At 53.2% G+C, this 16404-nt stretch overlaps 1 protein-coding gene across 1 annotated transcript; it reads right to left on the minus strand.

Annotated features, from left to right (window-relative positions):
• Window positions 251-15570, minus strand: TAS1R2 (taste 1 receptor member 2). The gene is made up of 6 exons (XM_018067016.1): window positions 15389-15570; window positions 14332-14632; window positions 10507-11280; window positions 7876-8085; window positions 1924-2047; window positions 251-1179 (listed from the first exon to the last, which is right to left on the minus strand). The coding sequence occupies exons 1-6, from the start codon at window positions 15568-15570 to the stop codon at window positions 251-253; spliced, it is 2520 nt and encodes an 839-aa protein (XP_017922505.1).

A 16404-nucleotide genomic window follows, 5' to 3' on the forward strand; every position in this document is an offset into this window, starting at 1 on the left:
GGCGAGCTAAACAGCTCAAGGGAAAGGAACAAGGGGCAAATGTACCTAGGCATCCATCACTAGGTGGGTAAAGATGGCCAGGACACACAGAAGCCTGGAGGGACAGCCAATCAGAGACCAGGGCCAGGTGGGAACAGGCCAGGGTGGCCCCCCGCAACCACCTGGCTCCATCTGGAGTTGAGTGAGCAAGCCCCCTGGCCTCCGCCTCCCGACGCTGAGGCCCACGTCCCAGAGGGCAGGCAGTGGAGCGCTAGTCCTTCCGCATGGTGTAGCCCTGGATCACGCTGTTGAAGTAAGCCGGCGTGTTGCGCTCCGGGTAGAAGAGGATCAGGTAACACTTGGGGCCAAAGTAGCCCAGGCTGATGCCCAGGAGGTTCAGCACGGTGACCAGGAGGTCGAGGATGGTGACCAGCACCCCGCTGTAGACAGCCATGAAGGTGCAGAGGAAGACGGAGGAGGAGAAGTAGAAGGTCATGCAGAAGGTGATGAACTTGGCCTCGTTGTAGTTGGTGGGCAGCTCCTTGCCCGTGTAGGCGAAGCCGAAGCCCAGCACGGACAGGAGCAGGTCCAGGCTGGTGTTGATCAGCAGCCCCCGGTGGTAGTTGGGGTTGCAGGACAAGATCATGATCCTGGGGTCGTCGGGGTCCACGCGGGTGGTGGGCATGGCAGTCGTGGCCAGAATGCTGCTGGCCACGATGACCAACTTGAGCATCACGACGGACGCCACGAAGACATAGGGCCCGTGGTAGCGGCCCCAGCAGCCGTAGGCACGCGGGAGGCGTCGGGCCATCTTGAAGACGCAGACGATCTGGAAGGAGCGCACGGTGATGCAGGAGATGCAGACGGTGAAGCAGAGCGTGAAGAAGGCCTGGCGGAAGAGGCAGGACGACACCGAGGGGGGCCCCACGTACACGGGGACCGCCGCGTACGCCATCAGCAGCGGCGCCAGCATCAGGAAGCACATGGGCCCGCCCGCCGAGCGCACCACGGGCGTCTGAGCATGCCTCCAGAAGATGACCACCACGGCCAGGGTGCTGAGGAAGCCCAGCGAGGCCAGCAGGACCACGGCTATGGTGGGGGCCTCGTCCCATTCGAGGAAGGCCAGCTTCCGCTTGAAGCAGGAGGTGTCTTTCCTGTGGGACCACTCGGAGCTTGGGCAGGGCTGGCAGTCAAATTCATCTGCAAGAGCCCAGGGCAGCTCCTGTCAGCTAAACCCGCCTTCTCAGCATCCACCTTCTCCACGGCTACACTGGGCCTGGTCCCCACTGGAGGGAGACAGAGCTACGGGCCACCAATGCTCACTGAGTCCTTGACACCCCCCAGCTCATCAACCCCTCACAGCAACCCCATTCCACAGATGAGGAAACTGAGGGTCAGCCAGTTAAAGTCACAAAGCCAGGAAGTTACAGAGGCAGGACTTGAACCAAGGGCTCCTTGACTCGCTCAGTTGTTAAAGAATCTGCCTGCAGTGCAGGAAACCACAGTTCAATTCCTGGGTCGGGAAGATCTGCTGAAGAAGGGATAGGCTACCCACTCCAGTATTCTTGGGCTTCCCCGTTCAGCTGGTAAAGAATCTGCCTGCAATGAGGGAGACCTGGGTTTGATCCCTGGGTTGGGAAGATCCCCTGGAGAAGGGACAGGCTCCCCACTCCCGTGTTCTGGCCTGGAGAGTTCCATGGACTCTATAGTCCACGGGGTTGCAAGGAGTCGGACACAACTGAGCGCCTCTCCCCGACTCCTTGACTCAGAGCCTAACAACTGTAATTCTTTTTTTCCAAGATCTCATCCTCTGGGAAACATCCTCAGTCCTTGGACACTTGTGTCCCCGGGTAGACTGCCAAGACCCCGCAAAGGGAAAGGCCTGAGGGAGACCCCCCTGAGGGCAGGCAGGTGCAGGGCCCATGCGTGGCCCTGGAGTCATACCTAAGGTTTGGTTGAGGAAGGTGCCCGGGGCACAGTCGATACACTCGAAGCAGCAGGGGTGCAGGCCCACCGGCTTCTTCTTCTGCCCAGGCTGGCAGTTCTTGGAGCACATGGACACAGGGATCTGGGAGGAGGACAGAAGACCCTGAGTCCTCTCTCCCGCTCTCTGGGGGCCCCTCCGCTCCCCATCTCACCCCCAGCAGGATGCTCCGAGGAGGGAAACTGGCCCGTGTTGGGGAGGGGCAGGTGCCAGGACTGCCGCTGGAACCGGACCGTCATAGAAACGCTTTTAGCTTTGCCCAGCAAAGACCTAATCTACCTTCTTCAGGAGACAGCACTCAGCTGCTGAGATGGAGACCTTCTGAGGCTGCTGAGTGAGCAGTGTGTGACCCTGGAGCTCCTAGAAGTTCTCTTATTTCTGAGGGGTTGGGCAGCAGGGGAGGGGGGGAGGTGGAGAACTTGCCTGAGGCTGGATCTGGGAGATGGGGAGAATGAGGCCCTGGATCCAGCCTTGCCTGAAGCCTCACGGTCAACCCTGGAGCCTTCCATGATGCAAGGCAGTAAGTTAACTTTTTATTTATCTCACTTTCTGTCACCTGTCACCAGGGCGCCTACTTAACGCAGCTGTATGGAGGGGCAGGGCTGTCTGGAGAATAAGAGTCGGCAGGCAGCGGCCGCATCTACGCTTTACTGCTATATTCCTGAGAACAGAGGCCTCCAATGACTTTGTTAACAGAATGAATTACAAGTAGAGGAAACAGTAAGAGCAAGGGGTGGAGGAAAGGCTGGGGTTGGCATTTTTGGAGAGGGGGTGTGTCTAAGCCTGGCTGAAGCCAGGATGCTCTGAGACAGAGTGGGGAGGGTCGGGGGCCTCAGCCATGCATGCGGCTTGAGTGGGGAGTGGCCTGATTAGATTCGGGTTGTATAAAAATTATCCTGGCTGTGCGGCGCTGGAGCAGCAAGAGGCCAAGAAGAGCTACCCCACGTCCAAGGTCAGGAGCAGTGGCGGTCATAGCCTGGTCATAGTGCTTTGCTGGAGCAGCCGTGAAGACATACCCCACGTCCAAGGTAAGAGAAACCCCAGTAAGACGGTAGGCACTGAGAGAGGGCATCAGAGGGCAAACAGACTGAAACCACAATCACAGAAAACAGGCCAATCTGATTGCACGGACCACATCCTTGTCTAACTCAGTGAAACTAAGCCATGCCGTGTGGGGCCACCCAAGACAGAGCAGTCATGGTGGAGAGGTCTGACAGAATGTGGTCCACTGGAGAAGGGAATGGCAAACCACTTCAGTATTCTTGCCTGGAGAACCCCATGAACAGTATGAAAAGGCAAAATGATAGGACACTGAAAGAGGAACTCCCCAGGTCAGTAGGTGCCCAATATGCTACTGGAGGTCAGTGGAGAAATAACTCCAGAAAGAATGAAAGGATGAAGCCAAAGCAAAAACAACACCCAGGTGTGGATGTGACTGGTGATAAAAGCAAGGTCCGATGCTGTAAAGAGCAATATTGCATAGGAACCTGGAATGTCAGGTCCATGAATCAAGGCAAATTGGAAGTGGTCAAACAAGAGATAGCAAGAGTGAACGTCGACATTCTAGGAATCAGCGAACTAAAATGGACTGAAATGGGTGAATTTAACTCAGATGACCATTATATCTACTGCTGTGGGCAGGAATCCCTCAGAAGAAATGGAGTAGCCATCATGGTCAACAAAAGAGTCCGAAATGCAGTACTTGGATGTAATCTTAAAAATGACAGAATGATCTCTGTTCATTTCCAAGGCAAACCATTCAATATCATAGTAATTCAAGCTTATGCCCCAACCAGTAATGCTGAACAAGCTGAAGCTGAATGGCTCTATGAAGACCTACAAGACCTTTTAGAACTAACCCCCCAAAAAGATGTCCTTTTCATTATAGGGGACTGGAATGCAAAAGTAGGAAGTCAAGAAACACCTGGAGTAACAGGTAAATTTGGCCATGGAGTACAGAATGAAGCAGGGCAAAGACTAATAGAATTTTGCCAAGAGAACGCACTGGTCATAGCAAACACCCTCTTCCAACAACACAAGAGAAGACTCTACACATGGACATCACCAGATGGGCAACACCGAAATCAGATTGATTATATTCTTTGCAGCCAAAGATGGAGAAGCTCTATACAGTCAGCACAAACAAGACCGGGAGCTGACTGTGGCTCAGATCATGAACTCCTTATTATCAAATTCATACTTAAATTGAAGAAAGTAGGGAAAACCACTAGACCATTCAGGTATGACCTAAATCAAATCCTTTATGATTATACAGTGGAAGTGAGAAATAGATTTAAGGGCCTAGATCTGATAGATAGAGTGCCTGATGAACTATGGACTGAGGTTCGTGACATTGTACAGGAGACAGGGATTAAGACCATCCCCCTGGAAAAGAAATGCAAAAAAGCAAAATGGCTGTCTGGGGAGGCCTTACAAATAGCTGGGAAAAGAGAAGCGAAAAGCAAAGGAGAAAAGGAAAGATATAAGCATCCGAATGCAGAGTTCCAAAGAATAGGAAGAAGAGATAAGAAAGCCTTCCTCAGCGATCAATGCAAAGAAATAGAGGAAAATAATAGAATAGGAAAGACTAGAGATCTCTTCAAGAAAATTAGAGATAGCAAGAGGAAAATTTCATGCAAAGATGGGCTCCATAAAGGACAGAAATGGTATGGACCTAACAGAAGCAGAAGATATTAAGAAGAGGTGGCAAGAATACACAGAAGAACTGTACGAAAAAGATCTTCACGACTAAGGTAACCATGATGGTGTGATCACTCACCTAGAGCCAGACATCCTGGAATATGAAGTCAAGTGGGCCTTAGAAAGGATCACTACAAACAAAGCCAGTGGAGGTGATTAAATTCCAGCTGAGCTATTTCAAATCCTAAATGATGATGCTGTGGAAGTGCTGTACTCAATATGCCAGCAAATTTGGAAAACTCAGCAGTGGCCACAAGACTGGAAAAGGTCAGTTTTCATTCCAATCCCAAAGAAAGGCAATGCCAAAGAATGCTCAAACTGCCGCACAACTGCACTCATCTCACACGCTAGTAAAGTAATGCTCAAAATGCTCCAAGCCAGGATTCAACAGTATGTGAACCGTGAACTTCCAGATGTTCAAGCCAGATTTAGAAATGGCAGAGGAACCAGAGATCAAATTGCCAACATCCACTGGATCATCGAAAAGGCAAGAGAGTTCCAGAAAACATCTATTTCTATTTTGTTGACTATGCCAAAGCCTTTGACTGTGTGGATCACAATAAACTGGAAAATTCTGAAAGAGATGGGAATACCAGACCACCTGACCTGCCTCTTGGGAAATCTGTATGCAGGTCAGGGAGCAACAGTCGGACATGGAACAACAGACTGGTTCCAAATAGGAAAAGGAGTACGTCAAGGCTGTATATTGTCACCCTGTTTATTTAACTTCTATGCAGAGTACATCATGAGAAATGCTGGGCTGGAGGAAGCACAAGCTGGAATCAAGATTGCCAGGAGAAATATCAATAACCTGAGATATGCAGATGACACCACCCTTATGGCAGAAAGTGAAGAACTAGAGTCTCTTGATGAAAGTGAAAGAGGAGAGTGAAAATGTTGGCTTAAAGGTCAACATTCAGAAAACTAAGATAATGGCATCTGGTCCCATCACCTCATGGCAAATAGATGGGGAAACAGTGGAAACAGTGGCTGACTTTATTTCTGGGCTCCAGAATCACTGCAGATGGTGACTGCAGCCATGAAGTTAAAAGACGCTTACTCCTTGGAGTATCTTCCCTGGTGGCTCAGACGGTAAAGTGTCTGCCTACAATGTGGGAGACCTGGGTTCAATCCCTGGGTCAGGAAGATCTCCTGGAGAAGGGAATGGCAACCCACTCCAGTATTCTTGCCTGGAAAATCCCATGGATGGAGGAACCTGGTTAGGCTATAGTCCATGGGGTCGCAAAGAGTCAAACACGACTGAGTGACTTCACTCACTTACTCCTTGGAAGGAAAGTTATGACCAACCTAGACAGCATATTAAAAAGAAGAGATATCACTTTGCCAACAAAGGTCTGTCTAGTCAAGGCTATGGTTTTTCCAGTAGTCATGTATGGATGTGAGAGTTGGACTATAAAGAAAGCTGAGTGGTGAAGAACTGATGCTTTTGAACTGTGGTGTTGGAGAAGAGTCCCTTGGACTGCAAGGAGATCCAACCAGTCCATCCTAAAGGAGATCAGTCCTGGGTGTTCATTGGAAGGACTGGTGTTGAAGCTGAAACTCCAATATTTTGGCCACCTGAGGCAAAGAGCTGACACATTTGAAAAGGCCCTGATGCTGGGAGGGATTGGGGGCAGGAGGAGAAGGGGACGACAGATGATGAGATGGTTGGATGGTATCACCGACGCGATGGACGTGAGTTTGAGTAAACTCTGGGAGTTGGTGATGGACAGGGAGGCCCGGCGTGCTGCAGTCCATGGGGTCGCAAAGAGTCGGAAATGACTGAGCGACTGAACTGAACTGAACTGAACTGAAGCAACGTAACACACATGCAATGGTCAAGCTGCTACATAAATTCAAACTACAAACATTCAAATAAAAAAAGAGAAAATCTCAAAGGAAGCCAGAGCGGGGAGAACAGCAACAAGAATGCTTACTGAGGGACAGAAGGATATTTATATTTATAAGAGTCAATCCATCAGGAAGATACAATAATTACAAACCTATATGCACCTCACAAGAGAGTTGAAAACTACAGGGGAAACAGGCTCATTGCAGATGTAACTGGCTGAGATGACGTCATCCTGGAAGAGGGTGGGGATCATCTCCACATGACTGCTGTTCTTACGAAAAGGGGAGACTTGGAGACAGACATGCCCATGGGGAGAACACCGCCTGAAGATCAAGGCAGAGATGGGGCGATGTGGCAGGAGCCCAGGAAAGCCAGCAGGGACCACCAGTCGCCAGCAACCAGACGAGAGGCCTGGGGCAGGAGGCCTCAAGCCTCTGCCTCCTGGATCTGGGACTTCGGGCCTCCGGAACTGGGAGACGACACATTTCTGCGGGTTAAGCCCTGAGTCTGTGGTCCTTTGTGATGGCAGTCCTGGCAAATGAGTAAAGACATCAAGCCAATTTACTCCGTGAAAATCCCCGAGAAGCTCAGGATACTAGCACCACCCAAAGCCTCTGGAAAGGGGGTCGGGTGGGGGTGGGAGAGTGATGAGGCCTCTGCAGAGCTTTTGGATGCCCTCTGTCACCCCCACAGGGCTCAGCCTCTGCCCTCTCCACCCCAGTAGCGTTCTGACGAATTCTTACAGAAAGAAGGTAAAACCGGAGTTTAGACTGACAGATGCCAGCCACGGCAGACAGCAGAGCTGTCATTGCCAGAAGGTCAGTATTCCTTGATAGGGTGTAGCCTGTCTGCAGTATAGAGAGACACAGCAAGCTGCGGCCTCAGGCAGGCCACACAACCATTCCGTGCCTTCAGCTTTCTATCACATAAAACATGAGAGGAGAAGAGGAGACAGAGGGTGAGACGGCTGGAGGCATCACCGACTCAATGGACACGAGTGTGAGCAAGCTCCGGGAGTTGGTGATGGACAGGGAGGCCTGGCGAGCTGCAGTCCATGGGGTCGCAAAGAGTCGGGCATGACTGAGCGACTAAGCAACAGCGGCATCTATTCTCCGGATTAGCATGAGAGTTGAAGTCTTCAATCCACACATGTCCTGAGCCCCTTGGCCCCAAGGAGCCAGAAAGCCCTGAACGTGGGCAGTTCTCCGTCGGGGGAAGAAGGCCAGGACCCCAGACGATACACCCACACATAGAGACACCTCCACTTATCAATAATGAGCCCAGGTCAAAGGGCCCTCCCACCCCAGCTCCAGCCCTGGTGCCCCGCCCCAGGCCCCGCCCCCAGGCCCCCGAGCCTGACCGTGTTGTTGGGGGTGTTCCAGGAGATGTCCTGGATGTGCTTCAGCTGCCGCTTGAATGGCTGGTAGGAGGCGACGCTCCGGAAAGGGTTCTGGCTCAGGTCCCATCGCCACTGGATAACCTCCAGGTTCAGGGACAGGTCCCCTTGTTCATTGAAGAAGATTTGGTGGCCCAGGAGGGTGAAGTTGACCTTCCTGATCTCCGGAAGCAGCTAGAGGGGCCCGAGGTAAGGGAAGTGGAGCTGGCATCAGAGGTCAGGCCAAACCTGGGAAAAATTCTACCAGCCCATGGGCCTTGAAATCCATATCTGATGATAAAACTGCAAAAATGTGGCAGTCTGGAGGCAGTGGCTGCGAGATCTGATTTTAGAGTCAGATACACCTGGATTTTCGCAGCCCATCTGCCTCCTGCTGTGAGGCCTTGGACCCATCACTTAACCTCTATAAACCCCAGATTCCTCTTTGGCAAAGCGGGAGTCAAAAAAGCCTGATCTTCTGGGCTCTGAAGCAATCAATAAGTGAGTCTCCACTAGAGGCTCAGAACAGTGCCTGGATAACAGTCAGCACTCACCTCCTAGGAGACGTCGGCATGACTCCTTTTCCCTGGAGGTCACTTTGGCCATCCCTCTGTGACCCAATGCCTGGGGTTCAGAGCCCATTGCCTCTCCCACTGCCGGGGTCTTCCCTGCCCCCGGGGTCCTGCCTGCCACCCCACACTGTGGAGCTGACTCTGGTTTCAGTCTCTCCCCACCCCAAGCCCCCTCATTCTCACCGAGCAGAAGCTGGTATGAACTAAATACGCTTTGCACTGGGCATCCTTTGGCCTGAATTCCAGTCCTAACCCTGTTCTCAATTTGCTGTGTGACTTTGAGTTAGTCACTGAACCTCTCTGGGCTGATCCCAAAAGGGCTTCCGGCTCAGATGTCTCATCTGTCTGGCTCCTAGATCTTTCTTCCATAAATGAGAGCGTCTACTGGACTACGTCTCGGAGCTCACCCCACCTCGGGAACTGCCAGACACACAGCCCAAGGAGTTGGTCCCCAGCCTTCTCCCTGCCCTGCCAGGAGAGTGAGGCCCGAGGGCAATGGCCCGGGAGCTGAGCAGGGAGGCCTGAGGGCGATGGTCAGGATGGCAGCGGCCCTGGGAGCCAGCGCTGGGGTCCGTGTTCCACCCCTGCAGTGACCTGGCAGAGCTGGGCTGAGCAACCTGCGTTCCAGGGGTCCAAGGCACCGGATCAATCCTCCTGAGTGGGTGGGGCTTATTACCGGCAGGGGCCTGGGCCTCTCCCCACTCCCCTTTTGGGCCCAGGACCTGCATCCCCTGGGGTTTCCCCTATGGGTCAGCAGTAAAGAATCCACCTGCAATGCAGGAGACATGGGTTCAATCCCTGGGTCGGGAAGATCCCCTGGAGGAGGAAATGGCAACCCACTCCACTCCAGTATTCTTGCCTGGAGAATCCCATGGACAGAGGAGCCTGGCGAGTGACAATCCACAGGGGTCCCAAAGAGTCAGACAGGACTGAGCCTAAGCACTTGTTTCCCCTTCCCCACTTAGCCCCACCCCCAGCTCCATCAGTGGGGCTGCCCCAGGCCCCACCCTCTCCCCTAAGGTCAGAGGAGGAGGAGACGCTCAGCTTCTACTCTGCACCAGGTAAGGCACATACAGTACTGTCAATCCTCCCAATAACTCAGCCGTGTGCATACTGCTCCTCCTGTTTAAGAAATGAGAAAACTGGGCCCAGAGGTGTCAAGTCACTTGCCCAAAGCCGCACAGCTAGTGGCGGTAGAGCCGGGACTCGAGCTCAGGGCTGCCTGATTCCGAGGCTCTGCTCAGCTCATCACCACCCGCTTCCCCACGGGTGGACTGCATGACTGTGGCAGTAGAGCCGGGACTCGAGCTCAGGGCTGCCTGATTCCGAGGCTCTGCTCAGCTCATCACCTCCCGCTTCCCCACGGGTGGACTGTATGAGTTGTGCCTGAGGGCTGTCAGGAGAGGATAAAGATGGGGGTGGGAGGTGGCTGAGCAACAGAGTGGGCTGTGAAAAAGCCAGTAAGCTAAGCAGAGGTGTCTGACAGCGGGCAGAAAGGGTACATCTCTGGTCTGTATCTCCTCTGCCCCTCTAGGTCCTCAGTGAAGCCTCTGCCTTCCGAAGGCACATGGTAGGATGTGTCTATGCGCATGCGTAAACCAGGAATGCACAGCTTTCAATTCCGTGTCTGAATCAAGGCGAGGTGGAACTGGAACAAGATCAACAAACCTGAGAGCTGAGGGGACGCTACAAGCCCAGCCTCAGCACCCTCACCCTGGCGAGGCTGTGTGGGGAACCGGGGCTCCCTCTGCCTGAGGCGATTCCTGCTGGAGAATGCCACCCAAATCTTGGTCCCAGGACAGGTTCTCGTGGATGGGATGATTAAATTAATTCTCAGCAAAGGTAGTCTGTTTTGTCACCATAAAGGACTCTTATGTGCCTAGAGGCAGGGCGTGCGCCATGGTCTCTTCCACTCACTTGCCCAGAACACACCGAGGGAAAGCGAGGCCGGAGCTGAGCGCTGAGCGCTCGGCGGTCTCCATGGCAACCACGGACTCTGCGCCTGCTCCCTGAGGCCCTTGGTACCCCGCGGGCCAGACCTCACCTGCCAAGGGTAGACCACATCCTTGCGGCAGCCGCTCTGGTTGCAGCCCAGGAAACTGTGCAGCGCGTGTGCCACGGCGTAGACGGAGGAGTACACGCTGTAAACCACGCGCTCGCCGGAGAGCGTGAGGATGCTGTTGAAGGACGCGGTGGTGTTCAGACAGGTGTCGCACTCCTGGTTGCAGGTGGCTCCCCCGCTGCTCCTGTTGAGGGCGGGCCGGCCGAGGCGGGAGCGGCGGACGCGGAACTCGCTGAAGCCCGGGATGGGCACGCTCTGGGTGGTGATGCCCAGGAAGGTGCCGGCACGCTGCACCTCGGCGAGGTTGTGCAGCACCGGGTCGATGGCCCAGGACTCGGAGGCGATCCACACGGCGCCCGTGAAGTTCTGGCGCAGCACCTCGCCGAAGAAGTTGTGCAGGGCCAGCTCCGGCGAGAACACCACCACCACGCGCGCCGTGCTCTGCTGCAGCTTGCCCACGATGGCCTCCAGACGCTCCTGGTCCTGCGGCGTCATGGTCTGGTCGGGCTGCGGCGTGGGCAGCGTCTCCTGGAAGGCGATGCAGATGTCGCGGTGCGCCAGGCGCTGGCTGAGCAGGTGGCTGTTCTCGCGGCCGTAGTCGTCGCCGCTGGCCAGCACGACGATCCAGTTCCAGCGGAAGTGCAGCAGCACCTGCACCATAGCCTCCATATGGTGGTCCGCGCCCGGCATGGTGCGCAGCACCGCGGGGAACCTGCCCTTGTTGCCCAGCTCGTCGTTGATGGCGCTGTAGGTGATCTGCATTGCGGAGGGTCCTCGGGCATTAGCGGGGGATGGGGGTGAGGGTGGGTCGGGGGGTGGGGGTGGTGGGGAGCTCACCCGGCAAAGCTCCCTTCCTCCTTCACCTCCCTTAAGCCTCCATCCAGTCTCCCCCTCCCCCCCTTCACCTGCCACCCGCCCCCTCAACGTGGCCCACCTCCCTTAGCTTTGACTTGACTTTCCCTGACTTCCCTGGTGGCTCAGATAGTAAAGCATCTGCCTACAATGCAGGAGACCCGGGTTCAATCCCTGGGTGGGGAAGACCCCCTGGAGAAGGAAATGGCACCCCACTCCAGTACTCTTGCCTGGAGAATCCCATGGGATGGAGGAGTGTTGGGAGCCAGCGTGAGGAACTCCGCCCATGGCAAAGGTCATGAGGAAGGAAGCTTGGCATACGCAAAGGCGTGATCAAGCCTCAGGAGACCCTCTGTTCCCGAGCATCCACCCCTCAAACCAGAGTACTTTACGGGGAGTTCTCCCCCATAACCATTTCTCTCGGAGAAGGAGTTAACTTGCAGCTCCAAGTTAATAAAAATTCCTGGGCGTGACAAGAGTGTTTCAACTTACGAACTCTGGAGGGTCTCTGGCCTGCCTGATCAGGCTCGTCCGGCCGCATGTGATTGTTTACAGCCTCCCAACTGTGAGAGGCACGGGATGTTTTAAAACTTTCTAGATACAGACTCTTTTGAGAAGGTAGAAGATCATTAGTACAGTATTAGTGGGTCGATTACGAATTATATTGGTGAAGGGTTTTTTCATTTGTTGTGCCAATAATTACCGCTAATTCCCTGCCCTGGGTGTGACAAGGATGTCTCAGGTCAAACCTCTCTGCTGACAGACTAGCTTGTGTGACAACCTCTCAACCATAAACAGCACAGAGATGGAGTATTAGCATAGGGCTTTTTTCATTGATGAGTCAATGATTGCCATCAGGCCTCCATATCCTTAGGCACCTGGGAATATATTAGTCAATGTATTTGGAATATAGAAAAGGAAATATAGTAGTTTTGATGTTAGCAATACTAGACTTTTTGAGTTAATGAATTTTCTCTTTTGTTATAGATCACTGTACTTTGTCATAAATCACTGTGTCCTTGCTATGCAAAAATGTAACTTTATCACTATCTTAAGACTAAATAGATCTTAAAGGAAACATTGGTGAAGGGTTTACATTTGTTGAGCCAATATTTGCTGCTAAATCTCCATATTCCTGCCCTTATAATGAATATAACTAACATATAGGAGAAATAAGTATTATGTTAATCATGTTAAACCTTAGGTTAAGTAAATTCCTTTCTTGATTGTAACTCACTACACCCTCACCCTATAGGAATGCAACTTTATTTGGAGGGTGGCGCCTGATTTAAGAAAAAATCACCCCTGGAAAAATAAGTTTTCTGGTTAACTGACCAGTATCAGAAAGGGTCATAAAATGTCAGCAGACCTCATGGCCAGAAGACGATGAAACTCAAAGGACCTTTGTATAATTTTATATGAAGCACCTGATTGTGACAAGGGTCAGGTCTGCTGACCCCCGCGTGACTCTGTATTCATCGCTATATATAACACAAAGGTATATAAACAAACCTGAAAAATAAAGAAATCGGATCAGTTTCTGGAAAGACTGATTCCCCCGTGTGGTTTCTTTCTCACTCCCCGTTTTCCTGGCTGAATTCCCATCTGAAATGTGGGTACTCACCAAGCCTGCTAATTCTGCCGGGGCTTCTGAGATCGGACCGGGGAGGCCTCAGTGCCTCCTCTCCTTTGGGAGAATGGAAAGACGCCTGTGGCCTTCGTAGGTGGTGATTGGGATTCCACGTAAACCAGTTATTCAGCCGCTTTTCTCCACTAACTCTCCTACTACACTATCTGTTTCTAATCTCCCTCTATATCTGTAATTAAATAAGTTTTTTCCAGGACGCCGACTCCGTCCCCACCTTCGAATCACCCTGGATCGACCAGGGCTGGGCCCCGGCAGAGGAGCCTGGTAGGCGCCAGTCTGTGGGGTTGCAAAGAGCCAGACACGACTGAGCGACTTCACTTCCCTCTTCCTTTTCCCCTTTCCTGCAGCGCGCTTCTCACTTCCTGTCACCCTGTATCCACGTCCTGACTTGCACTGGTCCCTCCATCTGTCCCCCTGGAAGGTCAGCTCTACGAGGGCAGATTTCTGTGCCTCCACAGCCCATCGCCAACACCTGCAACGGTACCCGGCTCAGCGCATGCTCAATACACACTCACTAAATGAATGAAAGGGTGAGTTCAGTCCTGACCGGATGCTTCAGGTAAGACTGTTAACATTTATTGAGCACCTACTATGAGTCAGAACCTTGGTGCTTGATGTCATAAAAACAACAGCAAAAATTACAGTGTTTGTAACTGCCCACTGTCAGCCGAGTTTTGCGCTAGCGGCTCTTTAACAAGCAGATATTTTATGCCATTTATGCCTTTTTGATCATGATGAGGAAACTAGAATAGCAGCAGTGATTCTGGCCACCCTCTCCACTCCTCTTGCTCGGAAAAGCTCACGGGCAGAGAAGCCTGGCGAGCTACTGTCCATGGGGTCGCAACGAGTCGGACACGACTGAGCGACTAACACACGCACAGTAGTTCTATAGCACTTTTGTGAGGACCTGCCATGGGGCAGACTCCACGCTAGGAAGCTCTGCAGAGTGGGCAACATTATTGACTACCTACTGTGTGCTAGAAATTCTTAGCTAGGCTGAATGCTTTAATCTTCAGACAGTCCGAAGATAGGACTCTTATCCTTCCACTTTAGAGATGCAGAAACTGAGGCTTGGGAGAGTTAAGAGACTGGCTGGAGGCCTCACAACGGCCAAGACTTAGAGGCAAGGTGCACACGCAGGTCTGTCCACCTCCAGAGCCTGAACGCTCAGCCAATAGGCTGGCTGCCTGCCAGGGCTGGGGTGGATGTCTTGACCTTGCTTCTGCTCCCCCGGGCATCCCCTGTAGATGCTGGTCGGGGTGGTGAGCCCTCTGGACAAGCCCTCCTCCCCAGCCCCAGGGCCTCACCTGTGGAAGGAGGAAGAGGGAGAGGAAGTTGGCCACGGTCTTGGTGGCCTCGGAGTTGTCGGGACCTATGATGGCCACCACGCGGGGCACGTAGTGGCTGTAGTCCTCCTGGATGGGCAGGAAGTAGTCGTCCTGAGACAGGAAGTAGAGCACAGGCTGGACGTTGTTGGACATGTAGCAGGAGTCCACCATCTCGTAGCCCAGCAGCACGTCGGGCAGCAGGCTGCTATCATTGTTGATCTCCTCCACCGCGAAGCGCATGGCCTGCATGAGGTTGTAGCCCAGCACCTTCATCTCGTACCTGGAGGGCCCGCCGTGGGTGGGGTGGGCAACAGGTCCAGAGCGGGAAGGGGAGGGGAGGAGGGGGCGGGTGAGCCAGCCTGTCCCTCCTGCCTGCAGTAGGAAAACCAAGGCATCGCCCACAAAGGAGCCACTCCAAAGGGTGTTGGCATTTTCACATCATTTTCACCACCCGCAGCTCTGGGGTCACCATCGTCCCTGTGACCACCTCTGACACCAGGATCTCTGTGGCCACCATTGGTCACTTACCACTGCCACCAGTACCACCATCCCTATGGCCTATATCATCACTCTATCAGTGTCCATCAATGTGACCATCATTACCTACCATAGCCTCCACCATCACCACCATGACTGTTAACACCTACCACTTCTATTGTGGACATCATCAGCATTGCCATCATGGGCACCCCATGTCTGAGACCATCACTGTCAACACCACCATCATCACCACCACTACCACCATCACCTCCTCCATCATCACCATCACGACAACCACCAGCACCACCACCTCCTCCACCATCACCACCATCACCACCACCATCACCACCACCACCATCACCACCTCCTCCACCACCATCACAACCATCACCACCATCACCACCTCCTCCACCACCACCATCACCATCACCATCACCACCATCACCAACAACAACACCACCACCACCACCATCACTACCACCATCACCACCATCACCACCATCACCACCATCACCACCCTGCCACCACTGCTTCCATCCTTATGCTGGAGACTCACTCCTTGCACTTGGGCACCTTCAGGTAGTTGAGGTGGACAATGCCCTTCACGTTGGCATGGAGGGTGAAGAGGCCACCCAGGAGGTAATCACCAGGCAGGAAGAACTCTGAGTTCTCTGCCGGCTCAGCCAGGGCTTGCAGCAGGAAGAGCAGGGAGCAGGCTGCCCTCCCCTGGGGTCCCATGGCTGGGAAATGAAGGTCTCAGAGGTGGCTCTGCCTCCCTGGAGAGCTTACAACCTGACCCAGGGGATTTGCACAGACATTTACATACTGGTCCTGTTGCTGTCCACGGGGCAGGAAGGCACCTGGGACAGATAGAGAGGTTAGTGGGCTCTGGGGAAAGAGGAGGCTGGGATTAGGATAAGCCTTCTGTCACTTGGATGAGGTCACATCTTCCTAATGTTTCAAACATTTGGGAGTGAAGGACATTCAGTTCAGTTCAGTCACTCAGTCGTGTCTGACTCTCTGCGACCCCATGGACTGCAGCACGCCAGGCTTCCCTGTCCATCACCGACTCCTGGAGTTTACCCAAAGTTTACTCCATTGAGTTGGTGTTGCCATCCAACCATCTCATCCTCTGTAATCCCCTTCTCCTCCTGCCTTCAATCTTTCCCAGCATCAGGGTCTTTTCTAATCAGTCAGCGCTTCGCATTGAGTGGCCAAAGTATTGGAGTTTCAGCTTGAGCATCAGTCCTTCCAATGAATATTCAAGACTGATTTCCCTTAGGATTGACTGGTCTGATCTTGCAGTCCAAGGGACTGTCAAGGGTCTTCTCCAACACCACAGTTCCAAAGTTGTGAAGGACATAGATGCTCCCATTAGAAGACAGAGCAAGGGGGGCAATGAAGCCCACGCTTGAGCCTGACCCAGCTGGGGCTGGTACGTGGTCCTGTATCTCACACCTGACCCATCGTAGTTGTTCTAAAACAGCAGCCCCAATACTAAGAGTCAGGCATCACCCTGAGAGCTAGTCATCCCCCATCTCATTTACTGCTCACAATAACTGGGACTGTTGC

Source organism: Capra hircus, chromosome 2 (assembly GCF_001704415.2).
Source record: "Capra hircus breed San Clemente chromosome 2, ASM170441v1, whole genome shotgun sequence".
NCBI lineage: Eukaryota > Metazoa > Chordata > Mammalia > Artiodactyla > Bovidae > Capra > Capra hircus.